At 43.3% G+C, this 25488-nt stretch overlaps 2 protein-coding genes across 4 annotated transcripts in view; one reads left to right on the top strand and one right to left on the bottom strand.

The window, feature by feature from the left end:
* Positions 1 to 9052, top strand: part of chrm2a (cholinergic receptor, muscarinic 2a) — a 68878-nt gene extending 59826 nt beyond the window's left edge. For 2 of the 3 annotated variants that reach the window (XM_076721667.1, XM_076721668.1), the window contains one exon: positions 5510 to 9052. In XM_076721667.1, coding sequence (XP_076577782.1) covers positions 5551 to 7059 — 1509 coding nt within the window. In that variant the 5' untranslated portion in view covers positions 5510 to 5550 and the 3' untranslated portion in view covers positions 7060 to 9052. The remainder of the gene's footprint in view (positions 1 to 5509) is intronic. The other variant, XM_076721666.1, reaches the window with a different exon arrangement.
* Positions 9053 to 14965: 5913 nt separating this feature from the next.
* The window catches only part of ptn (pleiotrophin), a 40304-nt gene continuing 29781 nt past the window's right edge, over positions 14966 to 25488 (bottom strand). Inside the window, exons 4-5 of the mRNA XM_076721670.1 lie at positions 23643 to 23804; positions 14966 to 15837 (exon numbers count right to left, since the gene is read on the bottom strand). Coding sequence (XP_076577785.1) covers positions 15782 to 15837; positions 23643 to 23804 — 218 coding nt within the window. The 3' untranslated portion in view covers positions 14966 to 15781. The remainder of the gene's footprint in view (positions 15838 to 23642; positions 23805 to 25488) is intronic.

Genomic DNA, 25488 nt, shown 5'->3' on the forward strand with positions numbered 1-25488 from the left:
CAGGGCTCACACCTACAGGTACAGGGTTAAAAGCTAAGACAGGGGGGAGCTTCAAATAGAGCCCTTGCTCCTATAAGTTGAAAGGAGTCAGTTTGACCGAAATGTCTCTCACCAAGGGGTATTCCTCGTGGTGGTATCCCCCCTGGGCCTCCTCCCATGTGGAGATCCAGGAGGATATTTTCACAGAATTTGCTGGAGGAATTGTGTTATCTTTTCTGGGAAGGGAACACCCCAAGATTACCGAGGTAGAGAGGGGGTTATGGCTTGGGGAAGAAGACCTCTGGCCTGCTTATTGTAGCTCACTGTCACCGTGAACCGGCACCCAAATAAATGGCTGAAAATTAATGGATAAATGGCTTTGATCATCCCCTGTATAAATATTCACACCAAATCTCTCCAGGCATCTGTCAAACTCAATCCCCGATACCCCTGAGATTGTGGAAAGAGCTTGAGGAAATGAATGCAAATTTGTAAGTATGCCTCACCAGCTCAACATTGGAATTGGTTTGTAGCCCTGTTTCGTCAGGACACGGGGATGGTGCGTTGGTTTGATGGTTATCATGACCTTTTTCATTTCCTGCTAAACATTTCTTCAAATATTTGTATGCGTTTGTGTGTCTCAGTGCTTTGTCAGTTTCCCTGTCTCAATGACAGCCTGGCTGGAGAGCAGTTTCCACTCACTTGGGATGAAATGAGTCAATATTTACCTAAGCAGGAACTTAACCTCACAGTAGAGTCCAAAAAGATGTAGGAAATTGTCTCAGTGGAAAAAAAAGACTTCCACTTTATGTTTACCAGCCACCATTGATGTGAAGCAGTTCAAACTTCCCCACACTGACATATTTCACCTCTTTCAACACCAGAAACTGTCATCTATGCTCTTCCAGTATAGCGAAGCCTTGGGCTTTGGATGAGCAAGTGAAGTGGTGATTTAAAAAAAAAAACAGGAACTTGCTTATATCCATTAACTGTAACACCATTGGGAGGAGTGTTGAATGGATCTACACCCCCTGTGGAGCCGCTATACTGCAGCAATGATGGCTTTTGCATTCCAGTCATGCTTCTCTGCAAACAGAAAGTAAACGAAGGCCTAACCCTGCAGCTCCATGGAGAGGGCCAGCAATGAAAATGCATGTAATCATTGGAAGCAGGGGGCAGGTGCCCTGGGTTTTACCTTGGATCAGTGCTCAAAGATGGGGAATGGGAATCTGGACACCAGGGAGGCAGCCAAATGCATCGGTTTAAGAGCAGCTATGCAGCTGCCACATTTGGAAATAATGTTTCTTGTATTTATGCTTGAAGCTACATTAACACAAAGCTGGAAACTGTTGCCTGTCCCTGACAAAACCAGTGACCCGCGTAAGTGGTTATTTAGCTTCAAAAACAAGGCAAAGCCAATATTGTCTAAAAAACAAAACAAAGCAACGACCGTTTCTTACTTCAGTTCGGTTACTTGAGTTTACTCGTCATCTGTCCTGAAGTCCACTGCAAAAGACAGTGAGGACGGAAGTTGTGGAGAAAGGTTGAGGTTGGCCCTTTCTGCTTCCCGGAGGGCATAAGCAATTTTCAGCTCTACTGAGCCAGCTCCAGGAATACCTAAGTCCTGACCACAGAACAATACTCAAGCTCATTTATTCATGTCCCCCCATGGCAGCAACTGACTTGTCTCACTTTTTTCTAATCCACTAAAGAAAAATTTAGGATAGTGGAATCCACTGAACCCCATTTAACTGCAAAAGTTTAAGGATGATGAGGATAAACAATGATGCCAAGCCTATCTCATACTTTACTTCGAGCACAGTGAGTGTGTTAATCCATTAAAAAGTGTGATGAGATAAAGCAGAAATATCTGAATATTCATCTCCCTCAGGATAATAATGGATGTGTCACTCATGCTCTGATTGGGCTCTGTCAGATGCACCAGCACTGACTGCAGTAGTACTGAGACTTGCAGGTAAGCTCTATGATTGATAGCTATGCTAAGAGTGCCACTGCTGCTCTCCCCAGGCGATGGCAACTGCACTCATGCTCAGCAGGCTGGGATGCCAGCATCTCTACCAGTCAACACGAAAGCAAAGATGTCTCCCTTCTGTTCAGTGCAGCTTCTCTGCTATTGTTCGCTGTTTTCTTCGGGAGACGAGATGTATGTGAGCGTGAATCCTGCAGGCAAAAACTGCAAACAGATGGCTGAAATAAAGCACTGCACCTTGGAAGCAGAAGCATCTCGCAGGAGGTTGATGAGTCATGACTCACAATATGTGGATGGAAGCTTTAAAACAAAGTCTAAGCTCCCGTGAGACCTTTTCAGAAAACCATAGCTGTCCACACTGAGCTGAGAAGGATTTGTGCATCTTTAGTTGGCCTGGCTGGAGTCAGAGATTTCAGGTGTGGGACGAGGCTTACGGCAGCTGGAGGTGGACAAAGAGCAGCTCGGGGAGTTGACTGCCTCCACTGCGCTATGACCATCTATACTGATTCACTTTACTCCTCTAATCCACTTGTCTCAAGCAAGCCACAAGTGTGCCCCATTTGTATTGTTGGTGTTTTTGAATATAAATCGGCGGACTTAAACATTTTATGGGGATTAGGCCAGCTTAGCTCCATGGCTAATGCAATGATTAGGGATTTCTGGCACAGCAGATAAGTGAATGTTCACTAGTTACTCAGCAACTGCGCTCAAGACCTTAAGCCAAAACGGCAAAGTCTTGGACAAGCTTTCCGGCTGTGGCAGCGCGTCACCCACAACACTTCATTAACTCAGGCTGCAGGGCGATACATCGGTTTCAGGTTGTTTTGCTTCATGAGATGGCGCGATCTATCGTCACCATCAAGCTCAAATCGAGTGAGTGAAGCTCAGCATGTTGACGCAGGTGTCTAAATGTAATCTGAGGTACGACAATTACAAAGAAAAGCAAAGGAATAAAGAAGTGTTGCATAAAGGAAAATGTCTTCAAAGTTTTGTGTTCTCAGGCAAATGAGTCAGATTTATTAGCAATATGTCTACACTTTTCATATTTAGCATTTATCTCTCTTTACCGAACAGGCACTTTGATTCTATCTTACATCTTGATTAAACTCCAGATGTTGTCTGAACAATGATAAATGTGTGTGGTTGTCCTCATGGGTTTATAAGTCAAAATTACCCGAGATTTGTATTCACTGCAATGTCAAGAAACTCACTGGGCGCCATATTGATCTTTCTTTTAAGTCACAACAGAATGGTGCTTTCAAAAAGCGTTTGATTCACAGACTGAACACCACAGGCTGAACAAAGTTTGATTAGTTCTTTCAAGAAAAAAAAAGGCAGCTGAGGAAAAAGTTGAACCACTTCTTCCGGCCTGATGATATTTATGTCAAACTGAGAAGTGATAAGCCACCAAGTGTGCCATAAAATCTGACCCATAGCGGCCAAAACAGCTCAGAGAGTTGTGGTCCAGCTCCAGACGCAGACCAGACAAACCACATAACTCCTCATATCAAAGGTCTGTGAAACGCAGGAGCGAGCAGTGTATAAATCAAAGCAAGGTCTCCAACACAGGCAAATGTTTAAGGTTAAAAGCGAGAACTGGTGGGTCACTTGAGGATCAAAAGAATTTTATAGTGCCGTATGAAGAGAATTTTTAAGTGAAAGTTGGAAATGGACCTTTGAAGATAAAATGTCAGCGCCAATTTTGTCAATAATTCCTTTTAAAGTTTTTATTGAACTCCTGGTAATACAGACTGTGTGTGTGGTGTATAATTACACTTTTCCCCCTCTCCCTTTAAAGCATGTGCATGCTCACATTGCATAGTTTAAAAAGCTATTACATCCACCGCAAATATAGGGGTTTGGGAACACATTCAGAAGAAAGAAGAAACGAAAAGACAGTAATTGAAGCCATTAGTAATTCGGAGTCATTAGGCATTGTGTGGTCGAAAATGCATCCATCAAAGCGGGTAGGCAGACAAAAGCCTGGAAAAAAAAAAAAACAGCTTTGAGTATTCTGCATGAAACAATAAATATGAAGCTGATAACAGTACAGATGTACACGCTTTGAAAAGACAGCAGAAGCATTTTTCAGGCAGCACCACACCGACTTTGAATAAACTCAGTTGTCCAGTAAGTAAACAACCTCTTCCTGAAATGAACTGGGTTTGCACTATTCAGATCCTTTATTTAAGTAAAAGCATCAATACCACACTGTAAAAATACTTTACAAAAATACAAGTAGAACTGCTCAACGCAGAGAAATGTCACCAGTGGCTGTTATACCGTGATAAATTATACATTAGCATTATTAGCTCTGCATTAACATAAAAGCAGGAGCTCATTTTTAACCTGCAGCACAGGACTGCAGCTAATAATCATATCAATTATGGATGAATCCGCAGATTATTTTCTCCATTAATCGATTGATTCTATATTATGGTCTCAATTAAACAGAGTGAAAAATGATTCGGTTTACTGAGAAGAAAACAGACTGTCAGATCTGAGAGGCTAAAACCGTGAAATGTTTCAGAGATTTTTGCACGAGAAACAACGATTGATCCGTTATCAGAACTGATGAATTGATGAATCAGCTGGTTGATTAATGGACTGATGGTTTCAGTTCAATTTTAACAACATGTTTTGTGTGTAAAACTAGTAACTAAAGCTGTCAGACAAATGTAGTGCAGTAAATACTCCAATATTTCCCTTTAACTGTAGTGGAGTAAAAAGTACCATAAAATGGAAATATCGCTTTGAGGTACTTAAGTATACAGTACTTGAGTGAGTGTACTTAGTGACTTTCCACCACTGTGGGCTGTAAACGTTGCACCACCATGCTGAGGACATCGTGATATCCTCATTTGACTCGTTGCCTCATTTCCACCCATCTCATTCTTCATCAGCTGCTCATGTGCAGCCCCTCTTTAGTGTTTTTGTCTTTTCTCAATAATGAAGCAGGTGTCTAATGGCGAGATGTTATTTACGCAGTGATTATGAAAAATATCTGTGCCAAATATCCGTGCTTCTAATTACCAATTTAATTGGCTTACAGCCAAAATTGTCACTGTTGCTTGATGAATTGCTATTAGACGAGCTAAAAGCTGCAACACAGAAAAGGTCACAGCGCTCATAGGGATGTTTGCAGAGACGTATTGATTTCTATTTATTTATCTACCTCTGGATCACCATTAATCTCCCCTCACACCATGACACATTAAAAGATGAAACAGCATCTTTTGTAGCATATTTATACTGAATGTGACTGCAAATAAATGCATGTTAAGTGTCAATGTGGTGCTAACGTTTCACTGTATTTTTTTATTATTTATATTTTCATAAGATTAATTCTCTTAGACGTGTTTAAAATACACAACTACTAAGAAAAGGCTGAGAGTATTCCTGAATGTCTCAATGTTAGCATGATATAACCCGTGACCCTGTGGTCTGTGTGTGCCATTCAAAAGACTTCAAATGACTAAGACACAGTCATCACTTGTAGCTCACTGCAAATCTTCTTTTCTCGTTTGTTCTCTATTGTAGGTTCCATCTGAGTAGGAGGTGGCAACAAAAGACCAAATGCCATGGATGTATTCAATTTCACCTACTGGAATGCCTCTGAAGGCAATGACACAGAAGCCGTGGAAGAGAGCGACAGCGCCTACAAGACTGTGGAGGTGGTGTTCATCGTGTTGGTGGCCGGTTCCCTCAGTTTGGTTACAGTTATTGGAAATATCCTGGTCATGCTTTCCATCAAAGTTAATAGGAACTTACAGACTGTCAACAACTATTTTTTATTCAGCCTTGCATGTGCTGACCTAATTATCGGACTGTGCTCTATGAACTTGTACACGGTCTACATAGTGATCGGGTATTGGCCACTGGGGCCGGTGGTGTGTGACCTGTGGTTAGCCTTGGACTATGTTGTCAGCAATGCATCTGTCATGAATCTTCTCATCATAAGCTTTGACAGATATTTCTGTGTCACCAAGCCCCTCAGCTACCCTGTCAAAAGGACCACCAAGATGGCAGGAATGATGATTGCTGCGGCCTGGGTCCTGTCTTTCATCCTCTGGGCGCCAGCCATTCTCTTCTGGCAGTTCATTGTCGGTGGGCGGACAGTGCCTGAGAAGGAGTGCTACATCCAGTTCTTCTCCAATGCCGCAGTCACCTTTGGCACCGCCATTGCCGCCTTTTACCTGCCTGTCATCATTATGATACAGCTGTACTGGCAGATCTCCAGAGCGAGCAAGAGCCGCGTGAAGAAGGACAACCGCAAGCCGTCAGGAGCCAATCCGGAGGCGCTGTCGCCTGGCCAGAGGAGGAACAACATGCCAAAACCCAACAATAACAACGTACCAGGAGAGGACCCAGGACGCTCCCAGAGCCAGAACGCTGACGATGGAGCTAACCAACACGATGGAAAACTGCAAAACGGCAAAGGACCTTCCTCGACCACCGCCGAGGGAGAAACCGAAGGTGACGACGTGGCGAGGGAGAACTGCGCTCCTGCAGAAGAGAAGGAGAGCTCCAATGATTCGACATCCGGCAGCGTGGCCGCGTCCAATCAGAAGGACGAGGAGGCGGTGCCCTCCACCGCTAACTCCAGCGCAGAGACGAGCCAGCCACTCCCGCGTCAGCGAGCCAAGGCGGGGGGCTCCAAGCTGACCTGCATCAAGATCAAGACTAAATCGCCCAAGGGGGACTGCTACACACCGTCCAACGCCACCGTCGAGATCGTCCCGGCCACAGAGCGGCAGAATCACGTGGCGCGGAAGATTGTGAAGATGACAAAGCAACCTCCCAACAAGAAGAAGAAAGCGGCACCATCACGGGAGAAAAAAGTGACCCGCACCATAATGGCCATCCTGGTAGCTTTTGTAGCCACCTGGACTCCTTACAATGTGATGGTGCTTATTAACACCTTCTGCTCCAGCTGCATCCCCAACACAGTGTGGACTATTGGCTACTGGCTGTGCTACATCAACAGCACCATCAACCCGGCCTGCTACGCTCTGTGCAATGTCACATTCAAAAAGACATTCAAACATCTTCTCCTCTGCCAGTATAAAAATAGTAGGTCAGCCAGATAAATATGGGCCACTTTGGAGAAAGAGATGAAGTATGAGTTGCCTGTGTGAGAGTGTGCCATCCGTGTGTGTGTGTGTTTGTGTTTGTGTGTGTGTGAGAAAGAGGTTTGCGAGATAAAGACTGCAAGAGCACATCTGAAATTACTTTAATTCATTAAATCTTTTTTTCTTTCCTTTTTTTCAAATTTCTCTCTCAATAACCGGTTGTAGCACTTTACACAAATTCAACTGATGCCAGTTGCGTTGAGATGTGTCGTGCAGAAGCAGCACAGATAAGGAGGGTTGTGAAAAATTCAGATTCATTCAGTGTTGGGAGCTCAAGAAAAAAAAAAAAAAATGAGGGCGCGTGAAGCAGGGAGCACTTGGGAGTGACACTGAGCTGATGAAAAATGAAAAAAGATGAAGAGCGGAGGAAGATCTGCGCTGTACGAAAACACAAGAAAACTTCAAAATGGGAAAATAGGGCTGACTGAATTTACAAACCTCAGAAGTTTGAAGTTCAGTGAAGATACCTGTAGATAACTGTACATATCAGTGTATACTCAATATTTATGTGAGTGCACATGTGGGTGTGTGCTGGCTCGGAGTATGTGTGTACACCCATGCGTGCCCATCTGCCTGCCTTCTTTCTATCCGTCATCATGGCACTTCCAACCAGCAACATGTAGAATAAAGTGGGGCAGCTTGTGTAGATTGCTTCTGACATGGCCACATCAGGGCTGGAAGCTATCCCATCTACCAGTGAACCCCTGTGGGAATGAGTTGCCATTAATACATAATAGATATATAAATATATTAACGCTGCACTTGTCATCTTGCCAACCGGTGGCTATAAATAATTTCAAACTTAAAGAGTCGGTTCAGCCAAATTACAGAAAAGCATTTTCTCACTTACCTCTGCAGGTGGTGTTTGACCGCGCTGCTGCTGGTTAGGTTGCTTTTATTGGGCCGGCGAATAAAATAAACAGTGTCGCAAAACAGTGGATATGCATATCATTTTGCATCTAATCAACAATTAGTCTTCATAAGTGAGAAAACGTGTTTTCGTAATTTCCACAAGCCAATTCTTTACGGGAAGTTGACTCATTTTGTGCCATAAAATATTAAAATAAGTATCTTACTAACCCGATGAAACCGTGATCCAACTAGAAAATAAACTTCCAATTTGATTTCGAGGAACAGTTTTTGGGATATATGCTTATTTGCTCTCTCGCTGAAGCAAAGGCATCGTTAGCTTAGCTTAGCATAAAGACTGGGAGCATCTAATACGTTATATCTCCTTTGTTTTATGCATACAAAAAAAAAAAGTTGTGGTGTCACAAGGTTTATGTGTGGGATTGTTCACGTGGGACATTTGCGTAACTCTCACGAGCCGCCTCAAGTGAAATTTAAGCAAAATTTTGAAATGTCGCAGAAAAGAAAAAAAACAAGAAAATGCAAATTAGGCGCATTTCCATAAACTAGTTTGGAGCGAATAAACCAGGTTATGTAAAGTGTAGTTTTGTCAGAAGATGGCGGTATTAGCTACGTTAGCATGGCTATAATAAACAGAGTAGAAGAAGAAGAATGTTGAAAGCTGGAAACACCAGTCTTACTGCTTCATGCCATCGTTGGTGCTAGCAGCCATGTTTTAGCGTGTTATGGGAATATCCTGGAAGACGACGAAGGCGGAAACAGCTTCTTCTTTGCGGAAACAGTCATGTCAGTTACCTTCGCTATGTCAGGTGTTTCCATCTCCCATGTAATGCTTTAACACTTTTAACTTTTTTTAAGCTTTTCAAATGCGATATTTCAAAATGTGCATAAAAACACCGGCTACTGTGAGGAAGTCACTGCACCCGGCCAAGAAATAGTCCCTCACATAACGCTGTAAAACCATGACTTGTCGTTTTCACATTCTGGGTTTTTCATCAAAGAAAACTCACCAAACAGAACCTGCCATGTGTCATAATACAGAATAATCAAATAGCTTAAAGAGCAACAAGTCAAACCGGGGAAAAAAAAAAAAAAATGGCATGAGATTGTTCAGTCGCACTCTTTGATTTGCCAGTCGTTCGTGTCACATCATGTCAGCTTTGACACCCGCTGACAGGACGTTTGATGTGTATTCTGTGGTGGTTATTAAGATGTTTATGTTTGCTATTTCACCACCGCGAGGAGCCTTCCTGCTCCGAGTGGAACAGGTGGCTGGAGCTCAGAGCTGTGGCTTATTAGCGTCTGTGGGAAGGCATTGTGTGCTGTGTTTGTGTGTGTGTGTGTGCATGGGAGACGTCATTTGATCCTGCTGATTGGTGGATTGATGTCACAGCCTGTACTGTACCACACTGTACTGATGATGATTGTGAGGACCTGTGTGTGTGTGTGTGTGTGTGTGTGTGTGTGTACATGCTGACATGTGTGTTTGCTCCAGGAGTGGAGTTTATTTCTGATCACAGGTCGCGACCTTGTGGTTTAAATAAGGGCTAATTCCACGTCTTTCCTGCACGTTCCTCCTTTTCTCCGTCTCCTTTTTTGATTAACGGTTAATTAATTCCATGTAAATCATCATATTCTTAAATTAAAAGTAATAAATTCTTACTTTAATTACAAAAGAAATCAGAAAATATCCATTTTCTGTCAGACATGTTCTGTGTAGTCATGCGTGTCATCCATCATTTCAGCCTATTAGACTAACCTCAGTTACATTAATGTATGCTCACCAGTAGGATTGATGAATATGCATGAACATTTGCCATCAGGCGGCTGCCGCGGCGGCTGGTAGGGGGGCTTTGCGCAGGATCCTGCCTGCGCCGAACAGCTCCTCAAGGCTGTCTCCTTAAAGAGAGATCTGGGACAGATCCTATAATGAAAACTCACCATGAGGCTGATCAGATTACGGGACGATGTGGAACACCTACATTTGAGATTAAAGATTGCCCATTACACGCTCAGCTTGTGCTTGAATGCTACGCGCCCATGCCCCACTTAGTGCTCCACTCAGCCCTGATCCTGTTATAGTCTCTGCCTCATATATGAGGTCATGAATGTAATGTAAATATGTACATTCATTAGCTTGCTCTATCATTTCTTCTCTTTTACTCATTCAAACCCTCCTTCCTGCTGGATTACATTGCACATGCTGCTCCAGTATTTACAGAGTCAGCGCAGGATCAATATTCTTGCAGTTGCATTAAAATTTCAATGTTGTAGAAGTAAATCACAATTTTTGCATGAAGCTAACACGCTGATATTTACATTTCTTTGCTGGCAACTTACAGCAAAATGGTAAACGCTATGTTAAAATACCAGAAGCAAGTATTCAGTATTCAATTACATGAAATCATAATGTATAAATACTACAAACTAAAACATTTTAAACCCCCCCAAAAAACTTGAGTTCTTCTTTAAATAAAGCTGTTGAACTGTCAAAACCTCAGCTGCTCTGTTTCGTCGTGTCCGTGTGGACGCGGTTTGATCAGATTTGATTGGCCTCACCTGGCAACATGTGCAAACAACCCAAAGACCCACCAGCAATGATCAGATTTGACTCACATGTTGCTCAGTTGTGATTGGTTACAGCTGAGCCCTGCACGCCTCAACAGAACACAGAGAAGAAGAACAATCTGGGTGAAATCTCTCATGTGAAACAACCAAAGCTGTGGTAACTTTGGCTTATTTGACCCAATGAGTCCCACATAAAGACAAGCAGCTGATGGAGAAAAGGCCTTTAAGGTCTTGTTCTCCACCATTTTTTAAATCCCCAAACACATACATGTTTGCACTTATGCACGCTCTATAGACATTGTCATCAGGATGGAGGACAACTATTCACCAGGCCGCGAACGCAGCATTATCACTGCCCGGCGCTTTGCGAGGGAAGCCTCCTGCAGCTGTTTAGAAGAGGCCGACCTTCTCTCCAGCATGACAGCTAACTGTTAGCATACTGACAGCTTCGATCAGATGAGCTGAAAGCATAATAGCTTATGATGCTCGCCTGTGACTCACAGGCCAGCCACAGCCTTGACGGTGACACAATGATTGATTGACACACATACAGACAAATCAGTGCTGCAGTCAGACGTGTGGTGCGTTGTTGAATTAGGTGATAAAGAGTGGGATAGAACGTGATAAATGTCTGTGTAAGCACTGAAAACAAGTACAGTGTTAGAATTGTTAGCTTAACTGCGATGAAAACTGGGACAGTTTTTGTAGATATTTGTCAGAACACAGGACGCCAAGACAATCCGGGATGTCTGGCGATTGCATGCTTGCATTTGGTCTTTACAAATTTAAATGATTTCCCTTTTTTTGCATATAGAGTGGAGAAGTGAGATCACAAAATAATTTCTTTAAGCAGACATGCTGGAAATTCATTGGTTCCACCTCCTCAAATGAGAGTTTTTGTTCCTTTTCTCCAGTTTATGTAATTTAAACATACAGTACTCTTTATGGAGGATATTCAGTTTTATATCATTGGATTATTACTGATGCATAATATTGAAGCAGCACTTAATGTTGCATCGATGATAGTGCGTCAAGATGATCACGTTTTATATAAATGTACTCACTAAGTACATTATGCATGAAACGTGGCACTGAGGAAGTATGAATTAGCAGGAAATGACGAATTTAAGTACCAGTCGCTTAAAATTTTACTTTGTAGTATTTGATTAATTGTCGTTTACACCACTGCTGCACAAACACGGATGGCCTTCCGTGTTGATCTATCTGAGCAGTTTCAGCAGGAACTGAGGCATCCATCCAAGTTCAACATCCGACCATCCGTCACGGTGATAAATGGAGCCACGTCTGTCTGACATCTGTCACACATCTCAGCAGTGGGTAAAGAGCCTTCCAGAATATCTGATTAATCTTTGCTAAGCTGTCGTTTGAGTGATACCAGCAGGAGAGTAAGTGGCTCACAGCTCAAGCAGAGGTCCGGGGGTCCCACTTTGAGCAGCTGCTTGGGTGTTTGATGGAAGGTGATGGCAGTTTATCACCTCCTGGAGCGCGAGGAGGCCGAGATGCATCTTAAAAAAAAACAAAAAAAACCCATGCACTCCAAACATCAGGAGCAAAGTTCTCTAAACCATTACCCCCCCCCCCCCCCCCCCCCCCTCCTCCTGCTGCTGTTGCCAAATGGCTGAGCAGATGAGAACAAAACAGCGTTCCTGTATCTGGCGTTGTCTCGTGCTGGCAACTGAAACGGGGGGAGTGGATGATGATGGGAGAACGTGGAGAACGTGAAAGCGCTGTTGGATGACAGCGGCTGTCATAGCTCCCAAGGTGAACATTCTGTACGTGTGAAACAGATAAGCTCGCCTTTTGCAGGGAAGGAGGCTGCAGGAGGAGGAGGGGGGGGTTGTCAGTGACAGAATCCACAGCTAGAGGATCACACTGCATGTGGACCATGTTTGGAGAAGCCACAGCCGTTCTGGGCAGGTCAGCCAAGGGTTTTGCTGCAGGAATTTGAGCGTCCCAGACGAAACCTGCCGCCTGGTGTAAACACAGTGTGACATGCCGCTGTTTACCATCCCTCCTGCGCTTTTATTGCGCCTCATTCTGACATTAAGATAACAAACAGAATCCATAAGCAAACAGCTCTCACTTTGTGGATTTTATGACCTTCATACGTCCATGAATCCATTGTAATACATATTTTCTGTCTAATATGACCAGACCGAACATTGTCTCTATTGTAAACAACAGATCATGATGTGCCGTCAGAGCTAGCTGGGCTCCTCTTCATACGGCTTATGTCAAAGGGCTAACCTCCTCTTACGGGGTACATACGACATGTGACGACTTAAGGTTTTTCTGGCTTCGCTCTTTGGGCCGCTGCTGACAGCAATCTTGTGCAGCAGTGCACGAGTGAAAAGGCAGCAGCCCACGCGTGCTGCGAGAGTTTTATCGGGAAAACGTATATCGCCAGATTGTACAGAGCAATTTGAAGTGCCTTATCCAGAGTGACGTAACCAAATTGCTCTTTTATCCTAAAATCCTTGTTGTGTCTTCAGTGCGTCTGTGCTGAAAGTTGTGGATGGTGCTGCAGTGGCGCGCGTTAACGAGCTTCTTATTCGGCCTTCGTAGATGAACTTTTTTTTTTGGGTGAAGATATTGTGTTTGTCAGCTCTGAGCTCCCGTCACTGTAATTTCCATCTTAACAGCCGCCGCCTGATTGCAGAAGCAATGAAAGTTTGGACTGAACAAACCGAAATCATCATGCCGTCTGAAATAATCTAGAAAAAACTGTACAGTACACAGTCACAGCAGTGACATATTTCAATACCATCCTGGAGGCACAGCGGGTCATTTTGGTTGACTTTCCATCCAATTTGTGTGTGTCTGCTGTATGTGTGAGTGAGTGTGTGTGTGTGAGTGTGTGTGTGTGTGTGTGTGAGTGTGTGCATTTGTCATATGTGCTTTTCCTGTGCAAACCACATCATTACACCAGGATCAGTGGTGTCATTTGGGTGAGTGTCTGTGTGTGTGCGTGCAGCTTGCTGTGCGGTGTTTTATTTTTTCTAAACGCCATCCTCAGCATGAAGACATCAGATTGGACAAAATATCACGGCACACATCAGGGAAGATGCACACAGCGTGACTGTCTGCTTCTCCGTCATCACTCCTTCCTCTTTAAACAGTCTTTCAATAGCAACAGGCTTCCAAAGACTCATTTAGACACAGCTTTGCGTGGTACTGGAATACATATAAATACATTATATTGTACATTTTCTATCACATTTTATAAATCTGGTTATCATTGTACAAAGTCCAAATGTAGTATTGCAGATTAGAATATGATCAGTGTACAGTATCTTTTTTTTTGGTTTGAAATTAAAAATGTTATTTAAAATCTATAGAGATATGAATATTATGGTTATGGAGGTGTTGAAGTGTGAAGTGGAAGGTATAAATGTATTTCTAGGGGGCATGATTTCCCAAGAAATGGATTCCTGTCCCGCAGAATGAACGACTGGATCCAAGCTTTTAAACTTCGGTGCAGCGTTTCAGGGGATTTCAAGAGTGACTTTTGCAGCCAGAAAGGAAAAAAAAAAAAGAGAGAGAGCAAACCTGGAAACCCAGAGGAGGACAAAAGCTAAAACTAGTTTCAATGTGACCCAAAAGCCCAGAGGCAAGGGCTTCATTTTGACTCCACCTGTAAATTTGCAAGGCTTCGCTCTCACCTTGGGACGAAGCCGCTCGTCTGCTATATCACCGGAAACACTTTCTAACTTTTGCAGTTTTAACGCTCTGGGGGAAAAGGTGTTTTTTCGTGGAGCGGCCAAAGTGTTGAGGGTCGAGCCGCTCGACCCCGTCTGAACTTCGAGGGTCACGATTAACATGTGGATTTAAAACGAAATCAGCAAATGGGAAAAAAAAGAAAAAAAAAAAGAAAAAAAACTCAGTAGCCTGCTGCAAGTGTTAAATGTACATACAAGTGTTCATTTTTCATTTGCTTCTGTACGTAGATGTTCATTGTGTACTCACTCACTGTGGCTTGTGGCTTCTCTTGCAATAGGAACATTTAAGAGTCTATTGTTTGCATTGTATATATCTATATGATAATACATTATATGTAATTCAGATGTGGTACATTTGAAATGTACATACACGTCTTTAATAGCTACAATCTGAATGTTTCCCCCCCTCCCCCCCAAAGAATCCCCCATTTATTCTCCTCCCCCACTATGATACTTCCTGTATAGTAAAAATGGTATTGATTTCCTTTTTGATGCATTCTTGATTGATTATTTGTTCTGGACAATGAAGTGTTGCTCTCACTGGCCACCTCCGACACTGTAAGATGAACTGCATCAAGTGCTTACATTGTGCCATATTCTCTCAGAATGAAATTCAAATAAAAATATATCAAAATGTGGTAGAAACTCTGGCGTTTTTGACTGTCAGGAGGGAGAAGAGAGGAATCTTTTCTGCCTTGTATTTTTAATTTGTTTTTATTTTTGGAAGTGTAACAGGAAACAAAAGGGGGGTGTTAACTCCAACTGAGGACTACAATAGTCAAGACTTTAATTTTTTACAGCCAAGAGCTGGAGAGTAAAAATCAGTGGGTATAAATTGAGGTACAACAGAGCAGCAGAAGGAAAACAAACTAAAAACAGTTTGCACACTTGGACAGTAGCTATTTCATGCAGCCTCCAGAAAGAACAAGCTTGTGTTTATTCTTACCGGAAATAAAAGAAAAATATCATAAAGCACAGAGTAATGGGGGAAAATGTTACCGTTAACTTGAGCCATTTGAAAAATTGCAAATGCACAACTTTTTTTTTTTTTTTTTTTGCTCAAATTAATTAAGTGAAGATGTTTAGAGCTTCACTTTGAGCAAACTGCTTCATTAAGTCGGGGCAGTTCTCCAAATTAGAGTTAGGCTATGCAACTGTAAGACAAATCCTATCCAATTTGTTCTTAAGAAAATAATCCTAGAAATAACATCATTAGGTAAGAGAAGCGCTAGAAAACAAATCTCGTCCAAATTCATTATTCATCCCTACCGCTGAGTATTATATCGTCTATCGCAACATACAAGTTGTTTCTTATCAGGTGCTAAAAAGAAGAAAAAAGTAAAACATATTGTCACTAAAAGTCATATTTCCACTGGTTTTGTCAAAGCTCTATAGGCTCCTACTGTCAACCTACAGGACACATGAAGAGGAACCGTGCTGGAACAGGGCAGTGAACGTCTTTCCACCCTCTTCTTCCTTCCTCAGCGGGACAAACAACCTCATCAGTCCATTTGGGTGCGCTCTCGCTTCTTGCCTTCCTTCTTTTGCTTCTTTGCATCTGCAGAGACAAAGTTAAGAGTGTTTACTCGAGACAGTTTCGCTGCCAGAGGTGATGTGTTTGAAAATAAACAAATCCCATTGTGTCCATGAAGAGCACAGATGCTCCGCTTCAGATTGTAATAATCAAGGTTTTTTTTTTTTTTTTTTAATCTTTATTTATTTATTTGTTTTTGCCGGGGCGCAGGTTTAATGCACGCCGTCCCTCCTCCCGCTCTCTCCAGGGGACTGATTTGGTGGCTCTGCGTACGCCCTGTGAAACCCCCCTTTATCAACTTCCCGCAACAGTGGATTGGTAGCTGGCAGCCACGACAGAAGCCACAGTCCATGGCTTCCTTTTCTGCTTTGCAGGTTCTCCGCTCTGCTGAACTGGAAGAGAGCACAACCTGCAGCGGTTTGGCTAGCTAGCTCCTGGCTAGCTGTTTGTTGGACTGTCAATCAGCTGTGCTGTTTGTGTGTCTCTGCTGGTCTGCATGCATGTGCATCAGCCTCCCAGTTTGCCTTTTTATTCTCTGAACACGTGCCTGTTATAGATAGGAGTTACGTACTGTAAATAAATCGACTTTTCGTCTTAAACTGAGCTGATTCCCTGCGAAATAGGACTATTTCATAGACTGCATTTCATGACAGCAGGAACAACAGCTCTTGTAGATAACAAAAGCAAAACAATAAGGACATCTCAGTTGTTTTGTCTTTTAATTTCCTGTCTACACAGGAAGTGCCATGTGTTGTGTAAGTTCACATCTGCACTGGTGATCTGACCATATAGTGTGTATCAAAAACATATATTATACACTACACAATGTCATATTTCTACTCATGTTTCTAAATCAGCCTCCAGCCAACCGAACAATGTTTTGCTGGTTTTGTGATTGTTTCATGATTGTTTCATGATTGTTTCATGATTGTTTCATGATTAATGGAAATGATGTTAATAACTTAATATTATGCATCATCCAATTAGTGGAGGATCAGTGCTCTTAATTTTTTTACACTATGAAACCATCAAACTACTGCTACAACACAAAGAAAGCTAGTTGAGGTAGTTATAAGCTAGCTAACACTGTCTGTACTTTGCTAGCTATCAGCTTGCTAATGTTGTAACCAACTATGCTAGTTGTGAGCTAGCTAACGCTCCTGGTAACTTTGTGAACTGTGAGTTAGCTAACACTGTCTTTGATTTTGCTAATTGTTAGCGAGCTAACGTAGGTGATTGTAGGTGATTTTGTGTTTACTCTGTGTTTACTACAGCTAGCGATAGCAACCAAAGGTTAATGACAAGCTTATGACTGTAACATTCCTCTAAATATGAAGCTACCACAAGAGCTAACTGGCACAAATACTGGAAACAGCCCAATAAACAAGATACATCACAAATGGTGAACTTTAAAGGGGCTGGTAGGGGGAAACAGCTATGTTTTCAGTCTTTGCGCTAAGCTAAGTTAGCTGGCTGCTGAAGGTGGCTTCATATAAGGGTACAGACAAAGTGGAGGCATCAATAGCATCATGTAACTATCAGCAAGAAGGTAAATAATCATGTCAAAATGGCTGTTGTTGCCTGCAACCTCTGTACGTCTCAGCTGCTTTTTCAAAATACATGCATCTGTTTATTCTTCTTCGATGCTTGGCGCCACTAATCTTCCTACTCATTCCCAGTGAGCAGTGTTTTCTAGGAAGCTTTTCAGATTATGACATGTTGAACAGAGATATCAGCCTGTGTAATCCACACCCTTTTGTTTCGGCCGCGTACCAAATCCAAAGCAAGTTCCTAATGCAGCACTTAACACTAAAATTAGATCCTCCCACATCGCTTTCGTTTAGATTCACAACTCAACAGGCTTCGTGCTATAAATGGAAGACGTGTCAAATGTGACATAAAAATCGGCGCGTATTTTCATAATGGAGCCGTTTCGGAGGCGAAACTAGCAGAAGTCGCATGAGAAAAGCAGATTTGATTAACATGCATGGAAATCCAACAAAGGGACAGTGATATAAGAAATAAAGCATCTTGGTGTGTGTCAAAGGAGATGAAGTGTGATAATATATGAAAAGACTGTCAATACCTAAACCCTGAATTAATTTTTGTATGAATGGATTATCTTGAAAAGGACACCTCCACAACTCACAAATCCTCGATAATGACATGCCGGCAAAGCGGTTCGGAACAACGACAAGGTGTGCTTAGTCAATGAGATTTCAATTGAGTTTCAACCTTTTAACATGCTGAATGTGCGCGATGAGGAAAATCTTCTTAGAAATCTGTTCTTGTCACCCGGCTGCAAACTTCCACGGGCATTAAGATTTTGACGCGCAGAGCGTTCTCACCCATGCAAATACGGAAATTGCTCTTCCATCCCTTTTGTTTGCTTGTTTTCATTTGTTTGAAGATTTCCTCTCTCTCTTTTCTCTCCCCGCCTGCTGTTTTTGTCAGCATATTCCGCTCTCTGGGGACGGAGATGGAGAAAGGGATCCACTCTCGCTCTATCTGCTCCATATATGAGACGGGGACTCTCATATTAGACTGGAGTACTTTCTGCTGTATCCTCGCTGCCTCTGACACAGACTCATAATCAGGTCTGTTTCTGCCTTTTTTTTTTTTTTTAGCTCAAGAACAGAATCTGACTTCTTGACATCTGTTGCTTTTCACCCATAGTAACTTTGCATATTGAGATTTTAAGTGCCAAATGTTAAATCACATCATATAAATGATGCACCGTTACAGATAAAACTACCCCACAGTGCATAATGTACTTAAAATTACCTCCTTCTTGCCTAGCTGCAACATCAATTTTGCTGCCAAGCGCGTGGTTGCATTAATAATACATGATAATACCACAATGAAGAGGGCCTCTGACACACAAAATACTTTTCTGTTTGATACTTTAAGTACATTTTAATGCCGTAATGCCACCACTGCATCTATTTAACCTTTAAAAAATAACATTATGCCATAGAGATGTGTCTTTTCCCAGGGACCCTGGTGGCCTAAGGGTTAAGCTATGGACCATGAACCGCAACATCCCTGCTTTGCATTCCGCTCGGGGCCTTTTTTGCATGTTTTTTTCTTCCCTTCATTTCGTTGTTTTTTTTCTACCGTTATCTGTCTAAGTTAGGAATTAATGCCTGAAAAATCTTTTTATTATTATTTGAAAGAAAACATCAGCAAACTGCACCAACTGCAATGCAGGGAGACAGCTAATGCAAGAGAGGTGTTCATTACAGTTATAGATTCATTTATTATGCTAATAAATGAGTTCAAATTGACGAAAATGAGCTTTCTTTCCACTTTGCCATGAGATCCAGAGGCAGAGTGTGATGGCTGCCTTTGGACAAATTCACAGAGGTCATCGTCACATGACTGATGGTCTGTCAGTTATATTTTAGGCAGAAAAATCTGCCTAAAAAGGCATAAAATTGAGCTATTATAAGTTAAGTATCTGTTACATAGTTTGACATACTTTTCTTAACTTCAGAGTTTCTAAAGTTTCTCTCGGCCTCGGCCTGACAGAATCATTGAGTGAGTGTAATAATTGTATTGTGCGTGGCTCTGGATTTTAAGTGATTTCAAAACCTGAGCACCACCTGTCTGTCCAGGAAGAATGACACAAACAAAATGGCTCCAAACAAACACAGACATGCCAGAAATATCCCGACAAAGCCTTTTGTTTAACCTGAAAGCAACTCTGGCGTCCAAAGCCTCCCTCACCCGCGACTCGCTCCTGTTCTTTGGAAAGCGAAGGCGGGGACCTTGAGGTTTCTACAGGCATTCATAATGTTTCATTTCTGTCACTCTTTGTTCTCTCCTTCGCTCCGCAGGGTCTGTGTTTCACCTGGACGAGACAGCAAAGACACGCAACTCTGAATCTCAGATCGCTCCCAAGGCGCCTCTTAGCATTGTCTCCTCCAGAATCTGCAAATGACAGATGCTACCTCCATCACAGCGACCCGCTGCAGTCGGGGGAAACCTATCTCGCAAACCCAAGGTGGCTGTTCAGAATTGCAGATTTGGCAGGGCAGATCTCTGCTCCCACCCGGGGGGTTAGATAGCCTCTCCTCTCTCCATCTAAGTCACTCCGAAGCCAAACATTTATGTTTTTTTTTTTTTCCATGAGTCCTCTGATCCCGCTGCTGTGGACTGTATCTCTGCCATCCCCTGACACGCACAGAAAAGCAGACATAATTCCCCTTCCTGTACACACCTCATTGTGCACAGCACCGCCTCTTTCTTTCTCCCAGTAACCTCTCTGCTTCCCAGGGCTTATCTTCCGACTGGCAGACACGGGAAATCGCGCCGCACATCGCGCAATCCCACTGCTCAGATAGCGAGGTCTCTCTTCCCAACCGCCTCCCTTCATCTCGGCCACTGTCATCCTCGCTCTGCTTCTCTGTTGCCCACAGCTCTCACACCTCTTGGGCTGTCACTCCACATCCACACATCTGGCCTTCATTAGAATTGATGCGAGCAGGTACGCCGCGCCGCACACACGGCTGCGGACACGTTTCCGCTCGAATGCGCGCACACATGCATCGACATGTGAACGTCTACAAATTCATTTGCATTTTTCAGCATGAGAAGTTCATGACCTACATTGATATTCCTGCATAATGAAACACGAGGAATTAAATTTGAAAAGCAGAATAATCAAAGTCGAATGTGGACGCATTCATGCACACTGGAAAGGTATTGAAATTTGGACTTCACACCTTCCTTTCGGATTTTCTTGCCGTATACTATTAGCAGCTAAAAGGGTGTGATGATTAAATTCTTTGATGTTGGCATGAGGTTTTTTTATTTCACCAATTTGGCTGAAGGTTTGTGTTCTCAGCACAGAGTGAGACACGTTTTCAGTGGTTTTCCTGTTTATGATACCCATGAACAGCAGCTCAACCTGCAGCCGGCGTGAGGAGAGCGTCCGGAACGAAAACCTCAGAATTGCCTCTCTGCTCTTTGCAGATGATGTGGTTCTGTTGGCGACAGCAGACCATGACCTTCAGCACGTACTGTGGCGGTTTGCAGCCGAGTGTGAAGCAGCCAGAATGAGAGTTAGCACCTCGATGTCTGAGGCCATGGTTCTCTGCCGGACAACGGTGGATTGCTCCCTCTGGGTTTGGAATGAGTTGCTGCCCCAAGCAATGGAGTTTAAGCATTCTGGGATCTTGTTCATGAGCGACCATCACCTGGAGCATCGTCAGCAATAACGTGCGCATTGAACCAGACTGTTGTGGTGAAGAGAAGCTGTGCCATCAGGCGATTTTCCAGTCGATCTACGTTCAGACCCTCACCTGTGGTCATGAGCCGTGGGTCGTGACCAAAAGAATGAAATCGCAGGTACAAGCAGCCTCCGTGTGGTGGCTTAGAGAGAGGTGGTGAGTTGAGGGGGAGCTCTGATTAGAACCGCTGGAACGTGCAAACTCCACGTCCACAGAGACGGATGCTGATAGATTAGAGATCTGTCCATGGTCTACCTTTCTTCACTCTCACCAATTCCATTACGTGATAGGTTCATTCCTCTACACCTCTGGACAGCATAAATCAAAGCAGAAAATGGATGGACATTACACCACTGCCATATTATTTGTCAAAATGCAAATATTACATGTAATATGCAACATCTCAAACACTTTTATACACATTCCCACTGTAAATCCATACACCTCTATAGGTTTTAACAGTGCCGCCCTGCAGTATGTATATTCGGTGGAAAGCATGGAAAGAACGCAGATGGCAAGTACAGTACAGCTCCTCCAGAAACTTCCTGTCACAATGCATTAATGATGTGCTACCGAGTGAAAAATTTAAGCGATTCCTCCTTTGAAAGTCAAATGGAGCTTGATATAAAAATCTTAAGACAAACAGCAGAGCAGACAGGCACGTTACAGTTGGCAGAACTGCAGCTGCAGACATCCAGTAGACAAAAACTGTCTCAGAAGTGCGCACGTTGTCTTATGGTAATTTGGGGCTTCACCTGACTGTGGCTGTTCCACAAAGTGACAGTGGGGTTAAGCAAACTCCACGCGCAGCCCTTGTGTGCACACGTGTCATCTGCCGACCGTGATAAGGGCGCAGTTTATGACCATTGGCAGCGATTCTGCACTCATTATAATCCTGTTTGGACAATGGGACGTCCACAGTGGGTCAGTTACATCCTTGTTTGCAAAATTAGCAAAGGGCATCGGCTCACTTGGATTGAATGGAGCGAGTGCTTTCTTATCACCGGCTTCACACACATCTCTCCAAGCAGGCTGCAATGTATTCTACACGCATCCATGTGGTTATTTAATATTCTGCCATTCGTTCTGTTCTCGTGTCAACTCCGGTTTTCCAATAACTGTCCATTTCCGCAGAACGTGAGAGGTAGTAGCTAAAGAACTCCCTGACTTCAGTGTCTTTGTCAGGACTGAAGAAAGCTAAAAGCACGTAATTACAGCTGAATAGTGAGTTAACCTTTTCACCCCTGCTTTAACACTGTCACTCAACACCTCAGCTTAGCGCTTAAGTAGGTGGATTTCCATCACGCTGATGATGGCTTGAATACGAATGTGAATTAGAGATTAAAATCATTTGCGAGGGTTTGTTGGATTTAGCAAAGATGCAATCAGTGTGAGATGTACCTGGAGGCAAGATAAATGCCTATCGAACTTCCACAGCGATTATCACAAAGAGGATAGGGGAAGTTCACTCTCACACACACCTTGATAGGTGTACTGGTGCTAATTTATCATCATTAAAATGAGGTTCAGATTATTTGATTTCACTTTGACCCGTGAGTTAGAGCTAAAACACACTGAACTCCCTAAACGGCGCAAAATATATGAGCTTGTCAGGAGGAATATCAGCAGTTCAGCCGAAGAAACAGAGACGCCCAAGTGGCAAACACGCCTTCAGCTATAATTAATTAAGCAAACCAACTAATCTAACATTCCCTGTAACTGTTTACAATGATTTGACAGTGCAATAAAGTACTGGAACGATCCTCCTCATAAATCATCAGTTTGTTTCTGCGTGGGCCTTCCTTTTGATCCAAAGCGACCTAATGATGTGGTTTCTCTGGAGGGTAAATAATATTTCCAGCTTTCAAACTAGTCAAAACAGGCTACTGTGCTGCATTCAGGATGGTCTGTTTTTAACATTTCTGTCTATTTTACATCACAAAGAAGGCGGTTAGCGACTACCAAAAGAGAAGCAATGTGACTCCCATTAACTCCAGTGTTGTCTTAGCTGTACATTCTTAGCTGGCTTGCTAATGTTAGCCAATGCTAAGGCTACACTCTTGAATTGAATTAACCTGACAAACTTGTTAGCAACAAGCAGCAACAGAGCGATATTATCATTTATTTGGAGTCGTATTTTTTAAATCTGCCAGCTCCTGAGGGAAACAGCTAGCTCTTTAGCTGCTAAAATCACCACATCTGCTGTTCAGTACAGTGCGTTTTCTGAGCCTTTTCACCGAAAACAGCTGCTTGTTACGACTGAAAACGATGCTATGAGAACATTGAGCCGGAATAAAAACAATTAAGTCGCAGGATGAACCACTAAAATACAAGAGGCTGATATTAGCTAGCGATTGATGGTCAGTAAATTTCTGCGACGAATGCACGTGTTAAATACAGAATATGCAACATGAGGCTGTGTAATGTGAGTAACTCTTGTTGCAGGATGACAGAGAGATGGACAGACAGCAGTCAGATGGAGATATTCCTGTACAGCTGAAGTGCCAGCATCCGTTTAAAATTCATTCCAGGGTCAGGCTCAGTATGTCCAGTGAGAGTTACATCTTATCTGGTGATTTATTCCTCTCAGCTTACCTTGCAGCTTGGTCTTGGGGATTTTCCCACAGGGCTTGGTGGCTGTGACAGTGGCAGCACAGGTCGCATCCATAAGCGCTCGCTTCAGCACGCCCGTCCTGTTCTTCTTGCCTGTCGCCAGATCGCATTCCCCCCAAGCCTGGAAGTCGTACTTGCATTCCCCTACAGCACACAAAGAAACCAGACGCTTAATTAGATGCTTTTGTTAGGTGAAGGAGCTCTGAGGAGACACAGTAAAGGAGCCATCAAGCACACAACCTGGTAAAAGGACACAATGCAGCCTCCATGTTTATTTTAAAAAACAGTCAATTGCAATCAGTAGCTGAAACAAGCCCCTTGAGCCAGAGGAGTTGTTTTTCATACACTCTGAATGGCTGTTTGATGAGCAGCTTTAATTTACTTGGCTATTATCTCCTCTCTATCAATAGAAACCGTCCGAGATTCACAGAGCGAGCTCTGCTAAAACCTCATCACCAGGCTCTCCTATTAACAGCAGAAGAAAAGGTGCTTGTGCACACACGAACAGATGGCCCTTCACAGTTTTGATCTTATATTTCCTATAGGATGAAAGCTGCTGACAGACGGATGCAATCAAGAACAGCCTGTTCATGCTGGAAATAATGGACAGACACGGCTTCTGAGGAGTGAAAGTACTTTCAGCAGCACCTAAAATAAATTTCACATACGTGCTTTCATTTGATAACCCACCTTCAACTGAACAACACAGGACGCAAGATTGCTCTGGAAAATAGCGGTGTGTCTTTTACAGAGATGTGCTTGAAGAGCACAGCGTGTGTGTTTGTGTACAGTACGTCCACGTCACTCAGTTCTCCCTCCATTATTTTGTTGCCACTCTAGCCGGGCGCCCTCCAGGCTGCGACACTCATTCCTCTGCTCCCTCGCACATGAAAGCGTCGGACCCCCCTGCCACCGCCTCTGAGATCCCAGGGTGCTCATCAGAGGAGGCGAGAGGGGAGAGAGGGGGTGAGGAGAGGAGGAGAGGGGGAGTGACAGGGCCATTGTTGCAAGAATCCTACAGGGATTTGCTGAGCATCCAACTTTAAAACCCTGCGCCTCCGTAATTTGTCTCCAGGAGAGAGTACTTCCTTGCGGGCTCCTGGGAATTTGTCAGGGAGCCCCTGTCCTCCTTCAGGTGACACATACATGTAGGGAAAAAAATGGTTGTACACGCCCACTCATCAGCAGCCCTACAACCCGACACACGTGAATCGCTTTCAGAACGATTGGAGATCATTCAGGAAAGAAAAATGAAACCCAGTGAAAAATACTGGTTTGGGACTTTGAGAAAGTAGTTAAAGCTGAGCATCGGGGATTGATCGAGATCATTATATTAATATTTTCAGGATGGGAGAGATCTCAAGAAGACTGACGCAGTATGTATTGTCACAGGTATATTTAGGACCCAGTACCACCAGAAGATGAGTAGAGCTTGTAGCAACTTTAATTTCAGGCTTTGAAGAAACAGAAAAGTAACAATAAAGTCTCTTTTGATGGACTCTGAGTCTCTTGAAGTGTTTGGTGACGCAAACAACAAACAGTCACAGGCAGGCAAAAGATCCAGGAAGTGCAAAAGCAACAGTTTGGTGAAGCACACAACAAAGAAGCACAGGTAGACAAAAAACTGGGAGAGCAGGGACAGAGGACTGATGTATTTACAGGTCTTGCAGGAGAACAAAGAACAGCCTGGCCCTGAGTGAGCGTGTGGCAGCAGCTTACTGACTGGGAATGAATCTCAGGTGTGTGACCAGGTGAGTGGGCAGGTGGGCGTGGCTGGCAGGGGAGCGAGAGTACAAAAGCAGTGACTGAGCATGTGATAATGGAAGTT

Source organism: Chaetodon auriga, chromosome 22 (assembly GCF_051107435.1).
Source record: "Chaetodon auriga isolate fChaAug3 chromosome 22, fChaAug3.hap1, whole genome shotgun sequence".
In the NCBI taxonomy this organism is placed as follows: domain Eukaryota; kingdom Metazoa; phylum Chordata; class Actinopteri; order Chaetodontiformes; family Chaetodontidae; genus Chaetodon; species Chaetodon auriga.